The 18,973-nt window shown below is 46.2% G+C and overlaps 1 protein-coding gene across 1 annotated transcript; it reads left to right on the top strand.

Moving 5' to 3' along the window:
• Nucleotides 1–10: 10 nt before the first annotated feature.
• Nucleotides 11–18,404, top strand: Slc3a2 (solute carrier family 3 member 2). The gene is made up of 10 exons (XM_075973407.1): nt 11–385; nt 11,726–12,136; nt 12,563–12,736; nt 13,561–13,655; nt 16,062–16,130; nt 16,246–16,304; nt 16,443–16,623; nt 16,701–16,844; nt 17,696–17,779; nt 17,879–18,404. The coding sequence occupies exons 1-10, from the start codon at nt 271–273 to the stop codon at nt 18,248–18,250; spliced, it is 1,704 nt and encodes a 567-aa protein (XP_075829522.1). The 5' UTR covers nt 11–270; the 3' UTR covers nt 18,251–18,404.
• The last annotated feature ends 569 nt before the right edge of the window (nt 18,405–18,973 follow it).

Raw genomic sequence — 18,973 nt, 5'->3', positions numbered from 1 at the left:
AATTGTGGGTAGAGAGGTCCACCAAAGGCGCGTGAAGAGCGTTCCACCTCGAATTTGTGGCGCGAAAGTGGCGCAGGCGCTGTAGGGGAGTGCGGCGTCACGCCCTCGGCGCTGCGGCGAGGTGGTTCCAGCCCACTGCGGATGGAACGTCATCGCTGGAGGTTGGCCTCGTGATCGCTGCGGTTTGACTGCGTTACAGTCTCCAGTCCCCATCCCTTTACGTGATTCCTTGCCCTCACTCACGCTAAAGCCGCCTGTAGATCCATCTCTATGGATCCCGAACCTAAAGAACACTCCACCGGCGGCGGCGGCGCGGTTCCCCGCCAGCCGCCCGGAGTGCAGACGGGGCCTGATGTCCAGGTTGTCAGCGCAGGGGGCGACTCAGGTACTGGGCCCCTGGCTGAGCTCGGTTGGAGACCTCCTGCATGGAGCCTTTTAGGGAAACGGAGTCAGTCCTCGATGCCCCGCGGCATTCTGGAGACATTTATCTTGTCCCGAATTGAAGTAGGCCCAACACTAGGTGTCGTTTATGGAGCATGTTGCATGTTTTTGTTCTTAACAGTGCTGTAGATTAAACCTGAAGCTATGTGCATGTGTAGACAAGTGCTCTACTACTGAGTGTGACACCTCTCCACCCAAATGGGCTTACCGTTTTAAGCATCCTATATGGTCTGTCCACAATACCAAGAGGCAGGGACATCGGACATCGACAACCCTCATTTACACATGGATGGTCTTAGATATGAGAGCTCTGGGGGAGGTTCTTAAATTTACCAATTGTCTAGGTCACAGTTAGCTATAGACTGGCATCACATCATTACTCTTTTTTTTTTTTTTTCTCAAGATAGGTTTTCTCTGTAGCTTTGGAGCCTGCCCTGGAACTTGCTCTGTAGCTCAGGCCGGTCTCAAACTCAAGTGCTGGGGTTAAAGGCACCAGCGGCCAGCACTGTTAGTCATTTATAGCAAACATCCATGTGCCTAAGTTGTCAACACTTACTACTCTCTTGCTAATTGTTCATCTGCATGACCTCATTTAGTAATCCTGCTATTCAAGTTGGAAGGTGTTAAGGTTAAGTCATAGATGAGGAACTTGAGGCCTAAAGAGATTTAGTTTGCTGGATGTTATCCAGATAAGCAATATTAGTTCCAAGGTATAAATCCAGACAGCCTGATTCCAGAATCAGAACTGGTTGCTCTTGTAGAAGATGTTGGTACAATTCCCAGCCCACAGTCATTGGCAATTCGAGTTTCAGATCTAATACCCATTTCTGACCTCTAAGGTCACCTGGCACACATGCAATACTCATACTTGCATGCAGGCAAGACACTCATATACCTAAATTAGATAAATTTAAAATTTAGTACAAAAAAATGCTGGACATTTTGGCCTTTAATCCCAGCACTGTGGAGGCAGGGACAGGCAGAGTTTGAGACCAGCATGTTCTACATAATGAGTTTCAGGCCAGCCTGGGTTACATAGTTGAAACCCTGTCTTGAAAAATGCCACCCCCCCCCAAAAAAAAAGTCAAGTCACTGAGGGGAGAAATGGCTCAGTGGTTAAGAGCCCGTACTCACTCGTCTAAAGTACTTGTGTTTGGTCCCAGCACCCATGTCAAGTGACTCACAACCACCTATAATTCCAGTTCCAGTGGATCCAACTGGCCTCTGAGGGTACACACATGCCTACACACACTGAAAAAATACATTTTTGGGGGACAGGGTTTCTACATAGCCGTGGCTGTCCTAGAACTCACTATGCAAACCACACTGGCCTTGAACTTTAAGAAAATTCTGCTTTTCCTTCCCAAGTGTTGAGATTGAAGGTGTGCACCACAATGCCAGGCTCATAAATATGTATAATTTATTTATTTAAGGAACAGTTTGAGAGTACACTTCAAGGGGCAATAGGCTGACAGAAATTATCATACCTGTGTAAATTTCATCTTACTGCTTTTGCATGTAGTTCTGTTTGCAAGGTAATTTGAGGAGCAAGCAAATACACAATAATAAATTTTTGGGCCTGCTTATCTTTCTTGTGCTCCTGTCCACTGAAAAAGGATAGTCTTTTCCCTAGTTCTCACATGAAAACTTAATACCACAAATAAACTCTATGTTGATTAGCAGGTCAGAAACATTTATTTAAATAAATTATTTTGTTTTTATGAATATGAGTGTTTTGTCTGCATGCCTGAATGCGTATTACATGTGTGCCTGGTACCCACAGACACAAGAGGGCACTGGACCCCTGAAACTGGAGTCAAGAATGGTTGTAAAGTGCCCTGTGGGTGCTGGCAACTGAACCCAGGTTCTCTGCAAGAGCAACAAATGCTTTTAGCCTTTTAACTGCTGAGCCATCTCTCCAACCCCCTGTAAATTTTGATTTGTTTTGTTTTATACTTATTTATTTTATGTCTGTGAGTGTTTTCCTTATATCTATACAGGCATACCATGTGTGTGCCTGGTGCCCAAGGAGGCTAGGAGAGGGTGGTACCATGACATATGGCTAGAGCCTCCCCCCTTTTCTTTCTTTGTCTCCCACTCCCCACTACAAACAATTTTCTATGAGTGTGTTGCCTGCATGTATGTCTGTGCACCATGTGCATGCAGTGTCCATAGAGACCAGATGAGGCCCTTGGATCCTCTGCGACTGGAGTTAACAGATGGTTGTACACTGCTGTTTAGGTGCTGTCAATTGAACCAGGGTCCTCTGGTCGAGCACTTGGTTCTCTTAACCATTGAACAATTTCTTTCTCTCTTTCCCTCTTTCCCTCTTTCCTTCCTTCCTTCTTCCTTCCTTCCTTCCTTCCTTTCTTCCTTCCTTCCTTCCTTCCTTCCTTCCTTCTTTCTTTCTTTCTTTCGGTTCTGGAGTGTTTAGAACAGGGGTTGAAGTGATGGCTCAGCAGTTAAAATCAAATGCTGTTCTTGTAGAGGACCCAAGTTCAGCTTCTAGTACCCAGGTTGTGTTGCTTCAGCTCCAGGGAACATAGCTCCCTTGTCTGGGCATCCTGGCACTCGCGCATATATGGCATATATTCACACAGACTTAACATAAGTTAAAATTGAAAAGAAAAGAAAAACAAAACAAAAGCCCACTTTCCAGATGAGAGAAGTGAATATTTTATTAAATTACCCCAAATCGCTACCTGGCCACGGGGGCAGAACTGTTAGTTACTCTGATTTCTGTTTTTGACATGGAAAAATCTTCATCAAGGAAAATTATGCAGATTTTGGGAATATCCCAGCTTGAGTGCACTGATGAAAAGCAGGCCCACCTTCACTGGAGCTGTCTATTCTAGAAGTAAATATTTGTAATCTTTTATTGTCTACTGACTTGGACATTTTATTTTATTTTTGGTTTTCTTTTTCTTTTTTTAATGCTTAGTGGACTTTATATTTTGAGAAAAAATATATACAATTTGCCATCTCTTCCTAAAAATAAAGTTACTGTTGGCAATGATATATATATTTTTTTTTATTTTTGGTTTTCTGAGACAGGGTTTCTCTGTGTAATAGTCCTGGCTGTCCTGGAACTAGCTCCGTAGACCTGGCCTCAAATTCACAAATAACCACCTGCGTTTGTCTCCTCCAAGTGCTGCGATTAAAGGCTTGCACCAGGATCAATTGGGCATTTTGTGATTGCTATATTTGAAAGGGAATCAGGCGTAACAGGGGCTTCCTTTCAGACTTTGAATGAGGTAGAAACCACACCCAAACGTGTTTTCACAGAGAGATTCCTTATTAAGCAGGGAAGAAAAATTAAAGTGGCTGCTTTCTGACTGAAGCAGAAAAACAGCAACAAATGACCTTGCAGGTGTCACTCTTTTTTTTTTTTTTTTTTTTTTTAGTTTTTCGAGATAGGGTTTCTCTGTGGCTTTGGAGCCTGTCCTGGAACTAGCTCTGTAGACCAGGCTGGTCTCGAACTCACAGAGATCCGCCTGCCCTGCCTCCCGAGTGCTGGGATTAAAGGCGTGCGCCACCATCGTCCGGCTGCAGGTGTCATTCTTTTTTTTTTTTTTAATATTTATTTATTTATTATGTGTACAGCATTCCTTCCATGTGTGCCCGCAAGCCAGAAGGGGGCGCCAGGTCTCATTATAGATGGCTGTGAGCCACCATGTGGTTGCTGGGAATTGAACTCAGGACCTCTGGAAGAGCAGTCAGTGCTCTTAACCACTGAGCCATCTCTCCAACCCCAGCAGGTGTCATTCTTAAGAGAAAAAGAGAAGGTCTTTGTTAGAATGGGCTAGGTTGCGGTGGTAAAGGAGCTAGGGGACAGGGAAGGGGCAGGAGTATTTGTCCTGGAGGACAAAGGAATGCCTCTGGGTGGAGGGGGACAGACATGGCACATAAGCTTATGGCGGTTTATAAAGGTAAAGGAGGAACCCCATATTAGGATGAGGTCTTTAGTTTTAATTAGGTATGCTAAGGAAATATTAGACCTTAGTGGCTAGCTGAACGGGGAGAAGGGCAAGGCCTGCCAGAGCCATATGCTTGAGTGGACTGGTGTCCCTTCAGTGCTGCCTTCCCAGTTCTTAGCCTCTACCCTCAAAGGACTGGGATTACAGGTTTGGTTTTTGTTCTTTTTTGGGGGGGGGAGTTCAAGACAGGGTTTCTTTGTTTAGCTTTGGAGCCTGTCCTGGAACCCACTCTATATAGACCAGGCTGGCCTCGAACTCACAGAGGTCGGCCTGCCTTTGGTTCCCGAGTGCTGGGATTAAAGGCGTGTGTCACGACTGCCCGACTAGGGTTTTATGAAGTAGTGAGATTCAAACCCAGGACTTTTTTTTTTTCTTTTTTGAGACAGGGTTTCTCTGTATAACATCTCTGACTGTCCTGGAACATGCTTTGTAGACCAGGCTGGCCTCAAACTCACACACATTCACCTGCCTCTGCCTCCTGAATGCTGGGATTACAGGCGTGCACCACCACTGCCTGACCAAAACTAGGATCTTTTTGTATGCAAGCCTTCTACTAATTGAGCTACATCTCCAGCCTCCCCCCCGGCTAGTGTTTTGTGTTTTGATTTTAACCATAAATGGTCACACTGCAGTTTCTTCCCTTCTAGTCCATTTTTACTTTGTAGCTAGGGTGCTCAATTCCCAGCACCCATATGGCAGCTAACAACCGTCTGTAATTTCAGTTCCAGGGAATCCGAGGCACTCTTCTGATCTCCAAGGACACGAGACATGCCCATGGTGCACAGACATACATGCAAACAAAACATCCTTACATGAAAATAAAACCTTTTTAAAATTTTAAGTTCCCATCTCAATTCCGAATCCTTCAGTGGCTCTCCACTGTCCTTAGGGTACAGTTCAGTTTGATGGCTACTGCTGTAAAAAAACACTGCTTCCTTACCAATTGGTTTCTGCCTTAGTTTGCTTTCTGTTGTTATTATAAAGCACTCTAACAAAAAGCAGTTTAGGAGAGAGAGAGAGGTTTTTTATAGCTTACAGTTTCAGGTTACAGTCCGTCATTACCAGAAAGTCAGGACAAACCTCAGAAAGTCAAGAATAAAAGTAAAGAAGTGCTGTTTAGGTGCTGTCAATTGAACCAGGGTCCTCTGGTCGAGCAGTTGGTTCTCTTAACCTTTGAACAATTTCCTTCCTTCCTTCCTTCCTTCCTTCCTTCCTTCCTTCCTTCCTTCCTTCCTTCTTTCTTCTTCCTTTTGGTTCTGGAATGTTTAGAACATGGTCACTGCTTGTGCTCAGCTCAACCTCTTTGAGACAGCATGGGACCCCTACAGAATGAAGGATGCCATATACACTAGCTTTGTCTTCCTACGTCTGTTAGTTAATTAAGACATTCCCCCACAGACATGGCTACCACATCTTTATTGCAATTATTTTGTGTGTATGAGTGAGCCCATGTGTGCAGGTATGCCGCAGTACATATGTAAAGGTCAGAAGGCAGCTTTCAGGACTCATTTCTCTCTTACTAGATGGGTCCCAGAGATAAACAGAGGTCATGTCTATGTTATGAGTCCTAGGGACTAACCACCAGGCCTCAGAAGCGAGTGCCTTTACTTGCTGAGCTATCTCCCCAATCCCCCCCCCCCCCAGCCTGACCCACCATTGCTGCTAGCCACAAAATTCCCTATTTAATCTTATGCAGGTGAATCATTTTCCTATTACCTAGCAGGGTATAAGACACCAGGGTAGAATTCAATATGAAATTATTAGTTTATTGCTTCAGCTGCATAGCCGGTACTAGATGGAGACAGATGATGCTAGATAGGTACATACATGCTAGGCGGTGCTTAACCACTAAGCTGTACGAATGTATATACAGATTTGGGTTTTGAGAGCTTGGGCTGGCTTTGAATTCTTACTCCTCCTGCCTCAATCTCCCTCTTACTTTTTTTTAACTGATCTTTTTCCAGTTCAATTAATCCCCCATCACTGGTTATGAATCAAATGAGCTTGGTGTTAGAGTGCTGATGAATGTTTGGTCAAAGAACAACCCTGCCCCCACCTGGTAGCAAGAGGCACTGCCTCCCTGTAGTGAAGAAAGGAAATGTGCAAATGACTAGAGCTTCTCTTGGTACTGGGAGACCCAGGGGGAAAGGTTCTCTGTCCATCTGTCAGTCTTAGTTTGTTCTAGGGATCCAGCACAGGGACTTGAACATGCTGAATACACACTGTACCACTGAGCTAGACCCCTAACACTATGCATTTTAGCTTTTTTTTTAAGATTTATTTATAATGTACACAGTGTTCTGCCTGCATGTACAGGCCAGAAGAGGACACCAGATCTCATTATAGATGGCTGTGAGCCACCATGTAGTTGCTGGGAATTGAACTCAGGACATCTGGTAGAGCAGTTAGTACTCTTAACCTCTGAGTAAATCTCCAGACCTTATTTTGTTTTATATTTTTGTTTTTTTGAGACAGGGTTTCTCTGTATAGTCCAAGTTATCCTGGAATTGCTTTGTAGACCAGGCTGACCTCGAACTCACAGATATCTGCCTGCATCTACTTCCCTAGTGCTGATGTTAAAGCATGTGCCACAATTTCCTGGCTGTATTTATTTATTTAATCATTTTTTGTGTATTTACCTACTTATTCATGTGAGCCATGTAGCAAGTGTGGAGTTCAGAAGACCATTTTTGAGAGTCAGTTCTCTTCCTCCCACCATATGAGTCAGCTCAAACTCAGGTCATACTTGACAGCAGAGGCTACGCAAGATTATCTTACCAGCTCCTAATTTAATTTTGTTTCCTGTGGTTCTGAGAATTGAACACAGGCCTTATGTGTGCTTGGCAAGTGCTCCTACTACTGAACTACACCCCAGTCTAATTAATAGACAAGAAAATTAATTAATTTTAAAAATTTATCTTATGTGTATGCGTGTTTTTTGCCTGCATGTATGTCTGTACACCATGTGTGTACAGTGCCCTTGGAGGCCAGAAGTGGCATAGGAACCCCTGGAACTGGAATTAGACTTCTTTTTTCATGTTCTGCTTCCATTTCATTTATTGTTCTGATGGTCAAAGCACATCAGGTGGCCAGGCAGAAGACATGCACTGGGGAGTGTGGATAAAGTACAGATTGTTCTTAGCTGCCTGTGGGTGCTGGAAATTGAACTCTGGTTTTATGGAAGAACAGTCAGTGCTTTTTTTTAGGTTTATTTGTTTATTATGTATACAGTGTTCTGCCAGCAGTGTGTCCTTGCAGGCCAGAAGAGGGCACCAGATCTCATTACAGGTGCTTGTGAACCACCATGTGGTGGAACTCAGGACCTCTGTGAAGAGCAGTGCTCTTAACCATCTCTCCATTTCCCACTATTATTTTATTTTTGAGATCATGTTTCCCTCTGTAGCCCAGGTTGGTTTGGCTCTTGTGACCTTCCTGCCTCAGGCTTCCAAAGGGCTAGGATTACAGGTGTTTCTTACATCAAGCTTTCCTCTACTTAGTTTTTCAAGGCTGTTTCAGAATATGACTGGCACCCACAATTCTTTTCATTTCTTCCTTTATGTAGTCTATTCAAGACACCCTCTATTCCATAGATGCTTTTTATATGACACATAAATAATGGTGGTTCCAATAGGGTCTAGGCTTTTATTACTTCCATTTTCTGGTTTTGCTTCAGACTGGAAGAACCGTTTCATGCTATCAAAGACTTGCTGGGTGGGGCTGGAGAAATGGCTCAGAGGTTAAGAGCACTGGCTGTTCTTCCAGAGGTCCTGAGTTCAATTCCCAGCAACCAGATGGTGGCTCACAACCATCTGTAATTTGATCTGGTTCCCTCTTCTGGCATGCAGACAGAACACTGTATAAATAATAAATAATTTTAAAAAAAAGACTTTCTGTGTGTGTGTGACATTAGGACTTGACAGGATCAGATAGTATTCAGCTCATGATAGGATCTTCTGTGTGTGCTGTGCCTCGGTGTTTCTTAGTGCCGTGGCTACATGTGATGGATGTGGTCGTTCATTCCTACTCATCTTTGTATCGTCAGTGGCTCAACTGTGTCTCTGCCTCAGTAGATAGTGGTGGAGCCACCACTTAGCTTCTGAATGATGCAGATGCCCCTCTCACCAGTACATTCCTACTGACTTTGGTGCATGTCTCCTCTGGGCCTTCTCTTGGACTTCAGTTCTCACTATGGCCTCACATAATCTGCTTACCCCAGTATATCTATTGTATTTACTTTGTTTTTGTCTTTGTTGTAGCTTGTTTCTGAGTTGGGGTTTCATGTAGTCCAGGCTGGCCTCAAACTTGCTATGTAGTTGATGGTTACTTTGAACTTCTCCTGCCTTAGCACTTGGAGTGCCAAGATTATGAAAGGGCTGTGCCTCCTCTGTGCCTGACTTATGTGGTGGTAAGAGTAGAGCCAGGGCTTTTCAAGTGTTAAGCAAGCACTCTACTAGCTGAGCTACATCCCTAGCCCTTCATTCTTCAGTGCCTGTGGTGCCACAGATGGAACCGTGAACCTGCACATGGTGAGCCAGTACCCCTCCTCTGAACTGCATTCCCAGCCTTTTAAGTTTATTTTAGTCAACTCTAAATTATTTAGTCATACTAGCAGGGTATGAAACTCTCTATTTACCTCTGGAATCTCGAACTCCTTCCTTTTCGTCTTTCTCGCCTCTCTGTCAGACTCTCCTGTAGCCCAGACTTGCCTCACTGTGCTTCTGAGGCTGGCCTTGAACTCCTAATCCTCCTACCTCCAATTCCCAAATGCTTGGATTGTATGCATATACCACCATGCCTGGTACCTCTGACCTTTTTCTCTCTAGACTTTTTTTCTTGTCCTCCATTGTCACCATTTTGTTTTAGTTTGAATGGTAATAAGACTTGGTTTGTTTTTCTACACAAACCACTTCATCTTGATATAGTAGTGCTTGACTTTGTTTAGTTTCTTCTAGGAAGGGACGAGTGGGTTTGAATCCTACAGTTCATCCCCTCATTTACAAACACGTATGAAGGGCTTAGAGTATGGTATCTGAGAAGACAAAGTGATTGACAAATAGCACAAGGCTCTCTCACCACTTGTCTTCAAGAGCAGACACTCAGACAAGGAAGCAGAGACAAGAAATTGTGGGCCCTGCGTTGTAGCAGTGATCAACAACAGATGAGGGGAGTAATCCCAGGTGTGTGCTCTCTCTCACAGCAGGGCAGCAGCATATATGAGGCTTGCAGCTGGAAATACCGTGTTCTGAGATTGGCAGGTGCTGGAAGGCTGGTGTGACTGGACAGTAGTGATTGGAAGGGTGTGCTGGGTGAAAGGACTGAGGAGTTGAGTTCACTTCTCTAAGTCACTTAGCAATTGATTTCTGCTGCCTGGAGCTGTGGGGCTAGGAGATACTATATTAAAAATTTATTTCATGGGGGACAGTGAGCATGTGGAGGTCGGAGGACAACTTTTGGGAGTCAGTTCTCTTTCCACCATGTGGATTGAACTCAGATTGTCAGGCTTGGTGGGCAAGCACCTTTGCCAAATGAGCATTGTGTTGGCTTGACCCAGTGAGCCATCTGGTTGGACTGAGACGCTGTGTTTCTAGGAGCATTACATTGAACCGTCTCAAGAAGTGTTTCTGCTTGTACAGCCCACAAACCTTGAGCTTTCGTGCTGGGTATAACTCTGTCCTGAACCCTTCTTATCTGGCACGCCCAGGGCAAGGTAGACCTCTTATCATCTGTGAGCACTGGCATGAACCTTAATCTCTACCCACTTTGCCTCTTCCTAGGAGCTGGTGTGTAGGCTTTTCTCTAGTGAGGCTGGGGAGGATCTTGGGGAATTCGAAAGGGCAATGGCAGGTAATGAGACTTTTCACACCCCTTTCTCTCTACTGTTTAGATCTTGGTGTCTGCTTTCTTTCAAATATATAGCAATCTTGGCTGCCAGCCTAGGTGGGAGAGGGAGAAAGGACCTGTTTTCTTCAGCTCCTTTCTGAAAATAACTCAGCTGGCTGTGGTAAAGAACAGAAGTTGCCGAGAAGCCGGGCAGTGGTGGCACACGCCTTTAATCCCAGCACTCGGGAGGCAGAGGCAGGCGGATCTCTGTGAGTTCGGGACCAGCCTGGTCTACAAGAGCTAGTTCCAGGACAGGCTCCAAAACCACAGAGAAATCCTGTCTCGAAAAACCAAAAAAAAAAAAAAAAAAAAAAAAGAAGTTGCCGAGAGTGTTGGCACCTCCTAGTGTGGATGTCCAGTTGTTCCTGCTGTGAAGCCCGCCTGCACCGTTTACCTTTCCTCTTTCTAAGGACCTCTTGGCGGGAGGTGGAGGTAGGGTGGGATGGGTGAGTGGGTGGTGGTGGTATGGGATTTGGGAAGCTTTCAGAGTGTGAGCTGCCTCCAGGGCCCAGCACAGTCAAAAATGGTGTAGGAAGCCTGGCACACTGGAGGGTTTGAGACGTACTGCAAGGTACCGTCATGTGCATTCAAAGTGCCTGAAAGCCTTTGGAATGCTTATTCCAGCCCCATTTGTCTCTTCTGGATGTCTGATTCCCAGTGCCAACATTCTCTCACTGGTAACTAGGGTAGGATAAGAAAGGTAGTGTCCACTTCAACTGCAGTTCTCTCGTCAGATTAATTTTAAATGGGGAGAAGAACGGATTAAAGTTAATTCTATGCAATTAATGAACAAGGATTGGGGTGGGTGCTCATTAATTAGTTGCTGCCTGAGGAATTTAATTCTGGGTTTTGAAAGTTGCTTGGGAGTAAGCCCCCAGGAGAAATCCAGGACCCGAGCTAAATTCGGAGTCTCAGAAGACCTGGTGTGGGGAAAACAGAAGTGGGATGCAGTTGCCTCTGCGTGCCAGGGTCTGTGTGAAGTTGGGGAGACCGGGTGTTAGCCTGAGCCCTGCCTGGGGCGAAGGGATGATGGTGTGGATGGAGGCTGGTGCCATCCTGTGAGAGGAGAGGATGGAGACCTCTCAGGGAGTGGTGCCTGAAGGTCGGAGGAGGGGCTTTGGAACTTGGTCAGGACAAATTGGAGTTTGTAATCCTAAAAGTGACTGACTCGTCCTCAGCTTCCCAGACTCTGACTGAAGAAGCATTAGGGATCGAGGTTCAAGTAGCAGGCTGCACACTTTGTAGCTTCAGGAGACTATTTCTCTGCATCCCTTTAAGGGGTGGGCCGGGGCGGAGCTCCCGAGTCACTTCCCGGCAGAAGCAGTTAAAGAAAGCTGAGCCACGGGACGTCTCTCCATACTCGGAGGTCCAGGCAGGATTCGAGCCACCCACTGATCACAGGCCGTGTCGTGTCACTGGTTCTGCAGGCACCATGAGCCAGGACACCGAAGTGGACATGAAGGAGGTGGAGCTGAACGAGCTAGAACCGGAGAAGCAGCCTATGAATGCAGCGGCCGGGGCGGCGGCCGGGGAGAAGAATGGCCTGGTGAAGATCAAGGTGGCAGAAGACGAGGCGGAGGCCGGGACCAAGTTCACGGGCTTGTCAAAGGAGGAGCTGCTGAAGGTAGCCGGCAGCCCCGGCTGGGTGCGCACCCGCTGGGCGCTGCTCCTGCTCTTCTGGCTCGGCTGGCTTGGCATGCTGGCGGGCGCCGTGGTCATCATCGTTCGGGCGCCGCGCTGCCGGGAGCTGCCGGTACAGAGGTGGTGGCACGAGGGCGCCCTCTATCGTGTCGGCGACCTTCAGGCCTTCGTAGGCCCAAACGCTGGAGGCATAGCTGGTGAGTGGGGGGCACACCGTCATTCCTTTCCCTTTGTGCCTCTCATTTAACCGGGCCATCTACTGCCCTCCTCCTTCTTTCTCACCCTCTCTAGACGACCTCAGATGTTCTCCACTGCTCCGTTTTCTGGGACCACTCCCTGACAATCACTCCTTCCTTTCCAAAAAACAAAACACCCCCCCCCCCCAAAACCCGCTACTCCTACTTCCTAAGGGTGGCTGACTCAGCACATCCACTTTCTCCTCCCCGAACCACGAGGCGCCTGAGCCAGTTCAAACCAGTTTCTGAAGTAACTTGCAAGGCTCCTTGCGTCAGCTACTTTGTCTTGTGATCCAGCCCCCTCTGAGGGAGTGGGAAAGTGGTGGAGAGAATGCGGAGGCCTGAGGCTTCTCGTGCCTCACTGTTTAACTCATCCTTCTCCTGCAGGGCTGAAGAAGCATCTGGAGTACTTGAGCACCCTGAAGGTGAAGGGCGTGGTGCTGGGCCCAATTCACAAGAACCAGAAGGATGAAGTCAATGAAACCGACTTGAAACAAATTGACCCCACTTTAGGCTCCCAGGAAGATTTTAAAGACCTTCTGCAATCTGCCAAGAAGAAGAGTAGGTTTTGCCAAGAAACCAGAAAGGGTTTGGCATTCTGGCTGAGAAGCAGGACAGAGTCTTTGTCTGGTTTACTCCTAACTGGTTCAGAGTTTTTCTAGGGCAGGCTCCGGGGAGATATGTTACTATTCACACTGAACAGTATGGTTTCATGTGTTCTCTTCTTGGCTGGATGATTTTTATTTACTAGTTGTTTTGGTTTTGAGGTAGGGTCTCACTCTGTGATTCTTGTTAGTTGACCTGGCTGGATGAAAGTTGACAGAACTCCACTGGTTCCCGGTGCTAGGTTTAAGTGTGCCACCATGACTGGCTAAAAACAATGACTTTTAAATTTATAATATGAGTCCTTTGTGAGCAAGAGATTAACTGTTGTTTTATAATTTAATATAGAGGGCTGAGAATGTAGCTCAGTTGGTAAAAGTGCTTGCCTAGTATCCATAAAGCCCTGAGTTTGATTCCTCAGAACAATGGAAAACAGATATACAAGTGTCTACCTCTAATCCCAACACTTGGGAAGTAGATACAGGTGGTTTATCCCACCAGTCAGCCCGTAGACATAAAACCCTTTCTCAAGAGCAAAAAAAACAAGAAACCAAAACCTCACTATGGAAACATGTTGAAAGATTTTTTTTTTTTGTGAGGAGAACCTAGTTCCTGTAGCTCAAACTTGTTTTCACCACAGTAAAATTGGTTGAGGGATTTGGTGGGGTTCATTGAAGTCTAAGATACAAACCATACATAGGTGCACTTAGTAGCCTTCTGTGAGGTTCCTTGTTTTCCCTTTGTTACCCCTCAAAATTTCTCTCCACGGGTTGTTGTTCTAGGTATTCACATCATTTTAGACCTGACTCCCAACTACCGGGGCCAGAATTCATGGTTCCTTCCTGCTCAGGCTGACGTTGTAGCCGCCAAAATGAAGGTGAGTTTTGTGGTTGGTGGCAGACTGTGTGGATTCATTCACAGCAAGCCTTGTGTGCACTTAGCATGGCTCTCACAAGCAAGGCTACTTCCTCCCATACATAGCCTGAAGGATAGGTCCACAGTACACAGTGTTTTTTTTCTTATTTCTTTTTTGACTGCTGTGTGTGTGTGTGTGTGTGTGTGTGTGTTTGTGTTTCCTTTACTCTAGGAGCAAGGCTGTGCCGGGAAGGGAATTTCTCAGATGTTAGTCTGGAAGTTTGACTTTTCTTTTTGTTGTAGGAAGTCTTTTCTTTCTCTGTGGGAATCCTGATCTGACTGCTTTCCCAGTTTTTGTTTGATGTGTTTGGAATGGAGCCCAGTCTGGAATTATAAGCACTAGGGTCTTACTATGTATCTGGGACCATGCCAAGTATTTATTATTTAACTCTCCTATGAGTTTTTAAATAAGATTTGTTTCATGTGTATGAGTGTTTTGTCTGCATGTATGTATGTATGTACACCATGTGCCCAGGAAGCCAGAAGAGGGTGATGTATCCCCCTGCAGCTAAAGTTACAGGCAGTTGTGAGCTGCCATGTGGGTGCTAGGAAGTGATCTTGGGTCCCCCACAAGAGCAGCAAGTACTCTTAACCACTGAGCTCTCTCTCTAGCCCCCATCCCAAGTATTTCCTAGCTTTTGAAAATGTTCTTTTGTAACACCACAAAACCCTGTTGTTGCTGGTCTGCGTATTTGTTCCAAATTTGAAGTCTTGTTTTGTTTTGTTTTTTTGATTTTCGAGACAGGGTTTCTCTGTAGCTTTTTGGTTCCTGTCCTGGAACTAGCTCTTCTAGACCAGGCTGGCCTCGAACTCACAGAGATCCGCCTGTCTCTGCCTCCCAAGTGCTGGGATTAAAGGCGTGCGCCACCACCGCCCAGCCAAATTTGAAGTTTTAATGAGTCTTTTCTAACCTGCTTTTCCTTGTGGTAGTGGTTTAAACTGTACAGCCACCAAGCTGGGGAGAAGCTTCTAATGTCACCCTAGCTTCTGTTGCCTAGGTTTAGGACCCTGGCTCGTCCGGGGTGGGTATAACAAAAGTAGAGGGAGATGCTGACACTTGGCTGTCAGCTGTGATTCTGAGGGAGGACTTTGGATTCCCAGCACGTACGTGGGACACCTGTAATCATCCAGTTTGGCTCTTGCCAGTTGTTGGTGGATTTGTGTTTTAGAACACTGTTGCTGAGGATGACCTTGAACTCCTAATCCTCTTGTCTTCCAAGTGCTGGGATCATAGGAAGTTCAAAGTACTGGAGAGGGGGCTGAGAGATGGCTCAGAGGGTAAGAGCATTGCCTGCTCTTCCAAAGGTCCTGAGTTCAATTCCCAGCAACCACATGGTGGCTCACAACCATCTGTAATGGGGTCTAGTGCCCTCTTCTGGCCTGCAGGCATACACACAGAATATTGTATACATAATAAATAAATAAATAAAACAAAAACAAAGTACTGGAGAAAGCCTGTAGTCATAGCTGTCAGAAGTTAGGACAGCCTAGGTAGTGAGTTGGAGACAGGTCTTAAACCAAAAAGAAAATGTTTTCAGATGGTAGCCTCGGATGAAGATGGAGAGCAGATGAGAAAGGTAGAAAGGGAGCATGGGATGTGGTTTTGTGCTCAGTGCCAGTTGAAACCAGGGCTTAAATCTTCAGGCCTGGACCTGTTCTGCAGAGCTGGCTTCTTTTCAGATGTCTCAACAGCCCTCAGGCTGTGTTTTGAATGTGAAACTTTTCCTCCTTGGCCTTGCTCCCACCAGCTCTTGTGGGCGAGCACACACTCTCTAGGCCTCGGGAAACTGGAAAGGAGTAAGTACATTTGCCCTAGGCATTTAGGTCCTGTCTCTGCTTCCAGTTTAATCTGTTTCCTGATTATGATCTTGGCTATATATTCTTGCTTCTCTGACCTGTTTCTTCATTTCCAATTTGAGGGTATTTTCATTCTACATACCAAGTGTTAGGTGTCAGAGCTATGCATACTTATTTTCTCTTGAGTCTTTTTTTTTTTTTTTGGTTTTTCGAGACAGGGTTTCTCTGTGGTTTTGGAGCCTGTCCTGGAACTAGCTCTTGTAGACCAGGCTGGTCTCGAACTCACAGAGATCCACCTGCCTCTGCCTCCCGAGTGCTGGGATTAAAGGCGTGAGCCACCACCGCCCGGCTCTTGAGTCTTTTTTATAGCTATTAAAAGTGAAGCTATATATTTTGCCAAAGGCAAGAATAGAAAATAGAAAAATGCTATTATATACTAAGAGCATACCAAAGGCTAACATTTGAAGAGAGAGAGGGTGAACCCCTATTTTGTAGAAATCTCAGGGAAATTTGAGGTAGGTGAAAGCTTCTTTGTGTATTAATCTTTCCTCTATTCTTTTGTTCCCCGCAGGAAGCTCTGAGTTCTTGGTTGCAGGATGGGGTTTATGGGTTCCAAGTTCGGGATGTGGGAAAGCTGACGGTGAGTGCCTTTTCCATGTTGAGAGCAAAGCTTTGGTGAGGAGTGGGTCTCAGCCAGGGCTAGGAGATGCTCCCTGTTCTGATTCTGTTTGTTTGTTTGTTTGTTTTTGTGCTAGGATGCATCCTCACACTTGGCAGAGTGGCAGAATATTACCAAGAGCTTCAGTGAGGATAGGTAGGTACCTGACACCCTTGCCTGCCTGAGCCCACTGTGAGAGCCCCTTGGAGTGCTAAGCCCTTAGAGGGGAGTTTCTTCACTTTTATTCTTTTTCTCGGCCATTTGCTAATGATTCTCCTGCCCTGGTTTGTGCAGGCTCCTGATTGCAGGGACTGACTCCTCTGACCTCCAGCAAATCCTGAGCATACTCGAATCCACCAGCGACCTACTGTTGACTAGCTCGTATCTGTCAAATTCCGGTTTTACTGGGGAGCATACAGAATCGCTAGTCACTCGGTATTTGAATGCCACCGGCAGTCGCTGGTGCGGCTGGAGTGTGAGTACAGTGCTGATGGGTGTGGTGGAAGGTGGTGGTTGTGGGGTGGGGGTCCTCACAGGCATGTCTTCCTCCAGGTGTCTCAGGCAGGACTCCTGACAGCCTCCATACCGGCTCAGCTCCTCCGACTCTACCAGCTGCTGCTCTTCACTCTGCCAGGGACGCCTATTTTCAGCTATGGGGATGAGATTGGCCTGAAGGCAGCTGTCGTTCCTGGACAGGTACCACTTGTTTTCTGCCCAGCACAGTGTTTAAATAGTGTTTGTTTGTGTAACACATCTTGCCATCTGTGGATAACAGCAGAAAGACAACAGCCCTGAGGTGGAACTTTGTTAAATTCCTTGTCTGTCATCCTGTGGGCAATGTGGCAGGTGTTATGTTTTAAACAGGGTTTTCCTGTTGTCATATTCACTGTATATACTGAGCTGGCTTCAGGAGCTATGTAGTGTATTCTCTTGGAATGGAACTCAGCTGGAAATACATCTGTGCATGCCTCTGTGTGTGTGGTGTAGGTACATGCGCAGAGGTCAGAGTACAGCTTGGTGGAATAAGTTCTTGCCTTTAGCCTTTAAGTAGGTTCTGCGCATCAAACTCAGATTTGCATGGCAAGTGGTTTTACCCACTGAGCCATTTCGCCAGACTCCAAGAACCTATTTTTAAAGGTAATGCCTGGCATCTGGTAATATGTTCAGAATGACAGCCAGTGTTTTGTTGGACAGTGGTACTCTGCACCCATTTGATAGACTCTGAGCCCTCTGTGAACTCACGGCTTATCAAGAGTCAACACAAGCAGAGAGGTACAAGGTCTGGGTCCCATGATAGGGTGCTGCCACAAAGGCATCTGCCTGCAGAAAAACATACAAAATGGTGAAATGAAAATAGGAGATGGGGGGCTGGAGAGCTGGTTCAATTCTCGGCACCCACATGGCAGCTCACAATTGTCTGTAACTCTAGTTCCAGGGGATCTGACACCTTCACACCAATGCATATAAGATAAAATTAAAAATAAAGCAAAATAGGGAATGGGAGTGTACCCACCTCTTTTTAAAGACCCACACTTTTTGTTTATTAGCCTGTACAGGCCCCAGTCATGCCATGGAATGAATCCAGCCTCCCACAGACATCAGGACCCATAAGCCCCAACATGACAGTGAAGGTAAGCAGTTTAGGTGTGACCCTCATGGTGGGCAGGTGGCTCACAGATGTCCAGGAGAGCCAGCCCTTCACTCATTCCTTCTGTGTCTTTCATTTTCAGGGTCAGAATGAAGACCCTGGCTCCATCCTGGCCCAGTTCAAGCGGCTGAGTCACCTTCGGGGTAAGGAGCGCTCTCTGTTGCATGGTGACTTCCATGCACTGGCCTCCTCATCTGGCCTCTTCTCCTACATTCGCCACTGGGACCAGAATGAGCGTTACCTGGTGGTACTCAACTTTCAGGATGTGAGCCTGTCAGCCAGGCTAGGGGCCTCTAACCTCCCTGGTGGCATAAGTCTGCCAGCCAGTGCTAACCTGTTGGTTAGTACCAACAGTACCCGGCTAAGCCAAGAGGAGGGCACCTCTCTGAAGCTGGAAAACCTGAGCCTGAATCCTCATGAGGGCTTGCTCTTGAATTTCCCCTATGTTGCTTGACCATACCTGTCCAGGACCTACTACCTTCCTCCCCTCTTCCCTTGCCTTTTGAATTCAAGTTTTTCTCTCCTTGTTTTTTTGTTAACTTTTGCAGATTCCATATGAATTCTTACACTGGGTGTTTTTGCCTTCAAATAAAAGTCACCTTGCCTGATGAGGTTGTGTCTTCTCTTCATCCCTCATCAAAGCAGGACTTTCCCCTGTTCTCTCTTGGCTTACCCTCCCCACCCCTCTCCCCTCCATAGTCTCGGCCTGGTGTGGGAAGTCCTTCTGTATATGTGTTGCTTTTATTGAGTAATGAATAAAGCTGCTTTGGTCCTATAGCAGGGCAGAATAGAGCTAGGCAGGAAAATTAAGCTGAATGCTGGGAGAAAGTAGGTGGAGCTGGGGAGAAGCCATGTAGTCACACTGGACACTGGACAGAACCTTGCTGGTAGGCCACACAACCATGTGGTGATACACAGATTAATAGAAGCGGGTTAATTTAAGATGTAAAAGCTAGCTAGAAATAGGCTTTAAGCTATTGACCAAACAATATTGCAATTAATATAGTTTCTATGTGTTTATTTCAGGGCTGGGGCTGGGAAATGAACGAGCAGCCTCAGATTACATCAGCCAGTTCTATACAGCTGCTTCATCTCTTGAATTTTTTTGGATGGGGCTGGTTTTGAAACAAGGTTTCTCTGTGTAAGGCTGGCTGTCCTGGAACTCGTTCTGTAGACC

The sequence above is a fragment of the Microtus pennsylvanicus genome, chromosome 5 (genome assembly GCF_037038515.1).
Source record: "Microtus pennsylvanicus isolate mMicPen1 chromosome 5, mMicPen1.hap1, whole genome shotgun sequence".
In the NCBI taxonomy this organism is placed as follows: Eukaryota; Metazoa; Chordata; class Mammalia; order Rodentia; family Cricetidae; genus Microtus; species Microtus pennsylvanicus.
This window is presented reverse-complemented; position numbering and strand designations above follow the sequence as displayed.